General features: G+C 30.1%; 1 protein-coding gene across 2 annotated transcripts; it reads left to right on the top strand.

Annotated features, from left to right (window-relative positions):
* Positions 1 to 500: 500 nt before the first annotated feature.
* Positions 501 to 3,196, top strand: Nipsnap (protein nipsnap). 2 transcript variants are annotated; one of them, XM_018550008.1, is made up of 6 exons: positions 501 to 637; positions 738 to 977; positions 1,139 to 1,321; positions 2,258 to 2,426; positions 2,625 to 2,892; positions 2,994 to 3,196. In XM_018550008.1, the coding sequence occupies exons 2-6, from the start codon at positions 892 to 894 to the stop codon at positions 3,140 to 3,142; spliced, it is 855 nt and encodes a 284-aa protein (XP_018405510.1). In that variant the 5' UTR covers positions 501 to 637; positions 738 to 891; the 3' UTR covers positions 3,143 to 3,196. The 2 variants fall into 2 exon arrangements, with proteins under 2 accessions (XP_018405510.1, XP_018405511.1); XM_018550009.1 differs by lacking the exon at positions 501 to 637 and having other exon boundaries at positions 650 to 977.
* Positions 3,197 to 8,983: the final 5,787 nt, after the last annotated feature.

The raw sequence follows: 8,983 nt of genomic DNA on the forward strand, positions 1-8,983 counted from the left end.
AAAACAATAAACATTAAAATTGAATCATAAAGATTACTATATATTAAGGGAATAAGAACTAATTTTTGTTAAGATTAACAATAATTTCGAATAATTTTAATTTTAATCAAAAAATAAAAATTTTTTTCTTAATGTAACGGGGGCCCTATTTCCGTGAGGCCTGGGGCTACAGCCCCCCCCAGCCTCCTCTCTTAATCCAGGCCTGAGTATATATTCCATATAATATGATATATTCACTATGGCCACAAAAACGCACTGAAAAAGCTGATATTATTTTTTGATTGAAAGGTATACATAGATATATGCTCCATGCAATTCCTATAAATGAATAAAAACGTATTCGGATTGAAAAGAATTCATTTTAACATTTATGAATCCGTATTTCTGAAAATCTGAATCCATATTTTAATCCATTAATATCGATCCATTCTCAGATCCTGGGAAAGAATGAATTACGCAAACAGTTGAGCTGAAAAAGAACAGGCTTGAGTGTAACACGTTCCTACAAATAAAGCCGTACGCGCTTGCGTGCGAATCGCGCGATGCGTTTCGCCGAGCGTGTGCGGCCGAGTGTTTATCAACGTTCGCCGAGTACGCGATACGCATTTTGCGCGCATCTCATAGAATCTCGATGACGGTAAGTCTCGCCTTTTCGCGCGTAGGGAGAGAGAAAACGGAAGGTCTCTCGCGAGGCCTGGAGATCGCGAATATAAATAAACTGACTGCGTGGGAATTAGCGGTTTTCCGCAGAGTATCGAGACTATCGGCAACGCCGCGAGTCCCACCGCAATCTCTGAACTCCCGGGGGTCTGCTGGATCACACACAAACACGACCGGGTGAAGGACGAAGGGGAGACTCGTGTGCGGGCAGTGCGGGGGATCCAGTAGGAAATGGCTGCCGTCTTGAGGAGAGAATCTCGCGCCGCGGCGAGCGCGCTCGCCGGCAACGGGAACCTGCCGCTGCTCGTAGCCGCACGGTAAGTGCGAGCGAATTCGTGCGGAACGTAATTTTGCCATTTATCTTCTTTTGTTTAGCTTCACGCGAGAACAGTCACTGTGTGCGTTGAAGAGTCTCGTAACCGTGACGGACCTTTGCCCTGCTTGGATTGTTGTGACTGACAGCTGTATTAATTCGTAGGTTCCTGACGAGATCGTCGATCCGCTGCGACATCAGCGAGGGATGGCTGAGCAAGCTCCTGGTGAGGAAGATCGAGCCCACGAAAGAGTCGCACTCGCGAATGCTCTCCGACAAGGAGGTCATTTACGCCCTGCACACCCAAAACATACGGCCAGACTCGATTGACAAATACTTGGCCAACTAGTGAGTCGACATCTTTGTGACCTTGCATCCGAGTGCGTGATAGTTCACTGACCTATAAATTCGATGCGATAGAATCGACCTGTCTTTAGCAGCACGCAACGCTTTTCTGAAATTTATTTCATTGTTATGAGTAGTTGGCCTTTAAGGCCGGAATCGGACTACGCATTGAAGAATGGGATTGAAGTTTGACCAATCAAAACAAAAGGACTCAAAATTTCTTTGTCCTCATTGGTGAAATTTTAATCTTTAATCTCAATCTTCCATGTATAGTCTGATTCCGACCTAAGGGTAATCTGCAATGTGCCCTTTGCTTCATGTTTATTTATTTTTATCTTGCTTTTTTGCTTTTTATTGTTTCTTCGTTTTCTATTATTAAAGATAAGTTGAATCTCGAAAGAGACAATTCAGGTAGAATGATAGAACACATAAAGTCATAATGAGATCAAGATGACATTAAATTGAAGTATTTTAGAAAGAATCATAGTGATGTCATTCGAGATGCTTTCGATGATTATTTTGTGATGAATTCTTAACGTAATAATTTTTTAATTAAAACAGAATTTTCCTAAAAAATGACTTCGAGTTACTCTTCTGACTTAATATTATACCTGGAAGAAACACGATTATCAATAAAGTAGAATGAAAAAGGCAAGAAGTAAAAACAAAGAACACATTGCAGATTAGTCTTTACAGATATCGCAATGTAATCTTTAAAATATAATTAAAATTTGTGTTTTTGTCATACAATATTATATATTTAATTTATATATTCATCAGAATATCATTCGTATTTGTACTTGTTTTATAACTTTTGTGGATATAGCAAATTGTCAAAAAATTGATATATTATTAATTTTAAACTTGTGAAATTTTAAATAAGGTTGTGATGCTATTTCCATTAACGTTTTTTCTTATTTTTTTCTTGTACTATTCCAGTGAAGCACACGTTAATCTGGTACACTCAAAAAAATCTGACTTGAATTGTGAATTAGTCGGTTCATGGACAGTGGAAGTGGGAGACTTGGATCAGGCCTTACATTTATGGCAGTATACAGGTGGTTACGAACGTATAGATTATACACAGTCTGTGCTTTCCAAAGATAAGGTATACAAATATGTTGTAATATACAAAGAAAAGATGCCAGAGATACAAGTCTGTTCTTTTCAGCTAAATTTTTGTATCGTTCATCTATCCAATATTTCTCCAATGAAGAGAAAAAAAAGATGAATAATGCAAAAAGTTTAGCTGAAAAGAACAGATCAGTTGCAATGAACATTGATGGCTAAAAATTAATTTCCACAGACTTATCTACAATTGCAAAAGGAACGTGGGAATTACTTAAGATCACGTCATTTGCAATATCTGTTGGCGTTCAGTTATTGGCCACCGTTGACAAAAAGGAAAGGGCCTAATAAATACGAAATACGTAGTTATAGTTTACAACCAGGCACGATGATAGAATGGGGAAATAATTGGGCTAAAGCTATTAATTATAGACGCAATAATGATGAACCTTTTGCTGGTTACTTCTCACAAATTGGTAGATTGTACAATGTTCACCATATTTGGTGTAAGTGTGAAACTACATATTGTTTACGCTTTTTTTTTTATGCATGTACGTTATCCTCATTCATCTTCATACACATCGCATAATTTGCTTGTATTTCTCAGGTTACAAGGATCTTCAGTCACGTAAAGAAACGCGTGAGAGTGCTTGGAGATCACCCGGTTGGGACGAGTGCGTCGCTTATACTGTACCTTTAATAAGAGAAATGCATTCGCGCATATTAAATCCAACTTCGTTCTCGCCCACGAAATAAAATTTCACGGATGCGAACAGAAATGCATTTGTATATTATACTAGTTATTTCTTATAAATATATATATATATATATATATATATATACCATATATATATGGATTGTAATATTGTAAAAACATTTGTTACATGTATACACTGTGTAGATTTAACTATATGAACTCTATTTACACGCATGAGAAAAGCTACAAATTTTTATTGTATTACAACTGGCAGGAATATAATAGTTTGTTACTGTTGTTATATACTAGCAAAAAGCAGCTGTTTATACATACATGTTGTATATTTATACATGTACATATATATATGTAATTATGTATATATATATATGTATAATAATAACATATGTATGTATAAATATTATATGTAAAACATAATGACACATGCGTAATATGTATGTATGTATAGAGAGAAAGATATAAAGAAATGATCTTTATATTCTTCCGCATTTTTTCTTTATCCACACTGCATCAGTTTCGAACTATTATATAGGAAGACAATACGACACGTTTTTATTTTAATAACGATTCTTATTTTTCATATTTTTCTATTTTTGCGTATTACAACTAATATATATTACGAAAATGCATAGATAATACAGTATAATAATATAAGTAAAAGAGATGCATCCGAATTTATAACATTAATTAAATATGCAAATCATCAGTGAACATCATTTAAAAGATGCATTCGTGGTTATAACATTTCTCATCTTTTTTAAAAATGATCTTATTAATATGTATTGTATATATTAGATTAAACAGTTTCAACTAATTCTTTCAAGAGTTAATTTACGATGCATCATCGTACATTTCTTTTCCTCAATCGATTTATAGTTACAAAATGTGTATATTACTTAAATTTAAAAATAAAATTGAATATTCATATAAGTGATTATCAAAAACGTTTATGACTTGATTATTCGCATTTCATATGCATTTCACGATTATTTATTTATTTATTAGAAAGATATTGGTATCTCAATGGTAAGATATCAATCTCAATAAAAATTTACATTTCAGGTTGTGTTAATATAATAAAGATAATAGTAAACAATAATAAAACAATGTTAATAAAATGTAGGGAGAATATATTAGAGTCTATTATATGTTATCTCATACTACGAATGAGTTGTATGAGCACATTGACTACAAATATTAACTCACCCACTCAGGCAATTACATTCAATTTGATGTAAAACGCTTCAGCATTGTCACAGAAAATTCTTAATGCAATTATTCTCTTTAATTGCAATTAATAAAAAGTTAATGCTCGCTTAAAATGCAATGTTATTAATTCTGAAAATTTATCCGTGTTAATATTTTTCAATGTAGAGTATACATGTTACAAAATTAAATGAAGAATAAATATTACAAACTTCAATGACGCTACCGTTAAGAATTGCTTTAATATATGCACACTATGTATATACATGGAATCTCATTTTATTATCGAAATATGGTACAAGCTGATTGGTACGAGTTGTTTTTTTTTTAAGAACAAAATGCAAGGATGAGTTAAAATTTAATTACCGATACAGCTTATAGAAAGTATATATTAGGGATAAGGAGATTAGATCCAAATTTCATTAAAAACAAATCATTTTCAGGTTTGTTAGAGAGGATAAATTCAACATAAATTTTATACAATGCTGATGCATTTTTTAAATAATTATTCTTTTCAGGGGAGAGGAGTCGCGAGTTGCGTTGTAATATTTTTCTCGTAATTACAAAATATAAACAGAAAATTTATAGAGAAATTATAAGAATCTGTGTAATAATATCGAAAATAGAAATTACCTTCAGAAATCAAAGATTTCATATATATAACACACATTCACATGTGATCTTAAATAATATTAATAACGTATTCTACTTGTTATTTTATAAATACACATATTTTCTTACAATTAGCCTTGTTTAATTAAATTAACAATAACACAAATAGTTATTGAATTTTTATTTGGCTGTCTTTAAAAGATATCAATACTTTTATTTTTATAAAACATATTTATGAGAGATTATTTTGTCTCATAAAATTTTTGTTTAGTGATCGATCTGAAGTATTTTCTACTTTCCATGGTATTAATAGGTATTTATTTTGCACGACTATGTCTATTCTTATTACTCTGTATACTTTAAAAAAATAATGTTGAAAATAAAAAAAAGGAGTTACGATTTATCTTTAATTAAAGCCAGAAATTGTGTATTGAAGTATATATAGTTACATTCACTTCGGTGTTTTGTCGTGTACAAAAAAACAATATTCCTGTAATTGGCCGATGTATAAAGAAGACATAATTCGTACTGGGGGGGGGGGGGGGGGGGGACATAATTATTACAGCAATCTCAAAAATATTGCGTTTCTATCTGATGACGGTGAATTGCATCGTAACACAAATCACCAGCATTACAAAAATCACACCTTGAATGGAAGTAAGTGAAGAAGGAGCTCGTCAAATAATCACAAGCATAATTTGATACTATAATATTTGATATGCTATGCCTATGATTAATTGTCTAGCTTACCAGTTATCACATTCCAAAGTTAACTGATAAAGTAAACCACGCGCACATTTTTTGGAAAATTTTTATAAATCTCTTTCTCTCTCTCTCTCTCTCTCTCTCTCTTTCTTTCCGTGTTCACACGCACGCATGCACTCTCTTTCTCTCTCTCTCTCTCTCTCTCTCTTTCTCTTTCATACTAAATACTAGAATAATCAAAATTCCATATCGCAATTCTATGTAAAGCGAATAAATATTTACAAAACTCTAGCAACATCGACAATTTCCTAAATTGGGTATTCAGCAAGTTATAGTGATTACACAGATTACAGTCGAGAATAATCCTTTTGTTACATACATACAACTTAACTCAGAGACACAACTCGTGCTATAATTAAAAGTGTATAGTAACATATATAAAACTTAACAATTTTATTTTATATAGAACCTTCTTCTACGAAGGCAAGTTTGAAATCTAAAACTTTAATAATCGCAACTGTTTAATTAGTTTACTTATAATAACAGAAAGACGTATTTGTATAACATATTAAATTAGTCTAAACAGTTTTTTTTTTTCTATAAACCACACATTTCACGTAATTTCGAATCCGGTTTGTTAGCACGAACAATCTCTGTTAGTCTGTTACGTTTCAAATTGATTATAGTAATTGATCTCGGACATCTTTCTCTAATAAGAACCTAAGGAAGAATTTTAATTTGTATCTTCATACACACATGGATGTCATCTTACTGTCTTTTCCATAATGAGTTGTTACATTTCGATTACTATGTATAATATGCGTTTGTATGTACATATCATAATGGGAAATATTTCGGTTGATTGTGACAGTTTTCCGTATTGTACAGTTTGGAACATATAACCATGATAACAATTGTATTGTTTATGTTTTACTACAATCATTCATATCACTATAATTGAACACACTTTTAGATATTCGTTCGATGCATGCTAGTCGCGTAAAATTTTCGCGTCAAATTTTATTTTCATGAAGATTAAAAAAATACATAACATATATATATATATATATATATATATTTAATATATAACGAAAATTGGAATGTGTATGCTATGTTGCCATTGATAATGCAAATGACAAAATGTTTACTATGTGAATGTCGTTTAAAGCTTTTCATTTTTGTTTAAATGAATAAATTATATTAAGGGAAAAAAAGATTAACGAACTTACGAAATAAAATGCAATATTTTTGGTCATACCCCGCAATTTGTTTTATAGTATTACTTATATCTCTTCTAAAACTAAATAAACACTTTTTTTTTAATTTACGTGAAAAATCTCAAGTTATAAGCGTAAAATGAAATTATAGAACGTTAGTTCTTTTTGTTAATATAATATATGTATACGCATTAATATATAATACAAGTATTTGATTGGCTTTCTCGACTATCGTTTACAAGTATTTCATGGTGACATGTTTTACTGCTCTCCAATTCATACATATATACATACATATATATATATATATATATGTTATATACCATATATATATGTACACATATATATATATATTAAAAAAATTAATAGAATTATAAAAATTTACATTTTTTTATGATAACAATGAAATGCTTTATACAATACAACTTACTGACATTTCATATTCCAAAAATAACTAGACTGTATGGTGTTGCTAAGTATTAACTACATAATATAGTAGCACCTGCTTACAAATGTTATCATTAATGGAAATATACTTTCTTAATACATACTTCTTGAATTTAATATTAAACGAGATATTTGTTTTTCGTTGATTTTGTAGGAAAATTGTTATATAACAAAACATCGGAAGGAACAACAGTCACAATCATGGATACGGATTTTACATGTATAATGGTTTCGTGACATATAAAATAAAAATATATGAAAAAAATAATAAATAGGAAAACAAAACATGTATATTTTGATGTAAAAGTACAATATTGGGATGTGTACTGGATGAAATTATGAATGCAGTTATAGAGTATATAATATAATATAAATATAAAAAATGAAGGGCGCGATGAATCAAAAAGTACACTTTAAACTTTTATAAGCAATTTGAAGGAACAAACGTTTGTTGAACGTTTATTCCTGTAAAACAAGTAATCGGTACAATTGAAATATTACAAAAAAGTGAATATTTTGAGGAATTTACATGTCATCAAATTAAGATAAAATGCTATGGTTATTAGTATAAACGTGTAGAACATTTAGTAATGCATTAATAATATCAATTTATCTTATATTTAAAGTAATTGATACCTGCATTATTTTAAACCTCTTCATTAAATATCATATTTAACATATAAATACTTTTAATTCCACTGGTTTAATGCTGCATGAATAAAGACATGGAAGTAAAAAAGAAATTATGAGACATTAAACAACTAGCTTTATATAACTGAAAATAAATTTACTTTGTAATAACGTAGAAAATTTAGATTAATAAAAAAACGTATAACATCTTTATTTTATCAAAGACCTTTCATTATATAAAATGTGAATATTTAAATTTTCTTAAACAATGCATAATAGATATAAATTAACATATCACATAAATAATTTTTATATGTTATTAATTTTATGTAAATTACATACTTAGATACATCCAAGATACAACGTTAAAGAATTGTACAGAGCTGCGTTCAAAAACTTTATTTGGGTGTACCTAGCTATCGTTTTATCTTTGTTTAATATTTAGACGAACAACAAAGATAAAATGATAATACTCTGAATTCCCGAACGCAGCAGGAACTTGAAAGGAATTGAAAAGTGAATACCAATTGCTTCTAATTCTCAACAATAATTTTATTAGCAATTAAATTTGTTATATTAATATAAGATGAAAAGTATAAAGCAATAAAAGGATAACTTGTTGTATCCTGAATCTAAACCTCTATTAAAGAAATGCATATTTGACTGCTAATATTTACACTTACAACAAAAAGATAGTTTTGCTAAATTTATTAGACTATTACTTTACAAATTGGCCATTATTTACTCTTTAAATAAACACTACTATGTAATTAAAATCTGGAAATACGTAAAAAATATACTAATGCGCGCGATGCTCGATTATCACGAAAAACTTTAAAGTTTTTATCATGAACGTAAAAGTCAGAACACCCCATACTGAGAAAAATATCTCAGATTTATCTAAAGGAAAAAGAATAAAATGTATATTATTCGAGCATTATAACTATTGTACTGTTATTTTTATTATATTTGTAGCGTATTAATAAATAAATGCCTCTAAATTTTTTCCTGTAGTATAGGTGTGTATAAAATTCTTTATTCCCTATGTTGATATCATCTGGCCTA

Source organism: Cyphomyrmex costatus, unplaced genomic scaffold (genome assembly GCF_001594065.2).
Source record: "Cyphomyrmex costatus isolate MS0001 unplaced genomic scaffold, Ccosl1.0 scaffold92, whole genome shotgun sequence".
Classification (NCBI taxonomy): Eukaryota; Metazoa; Arthropoda; class Insecta; order Hymenoptera; family Formicidae; genus Cyphomyrmex; species Cyphomyrmex costatus.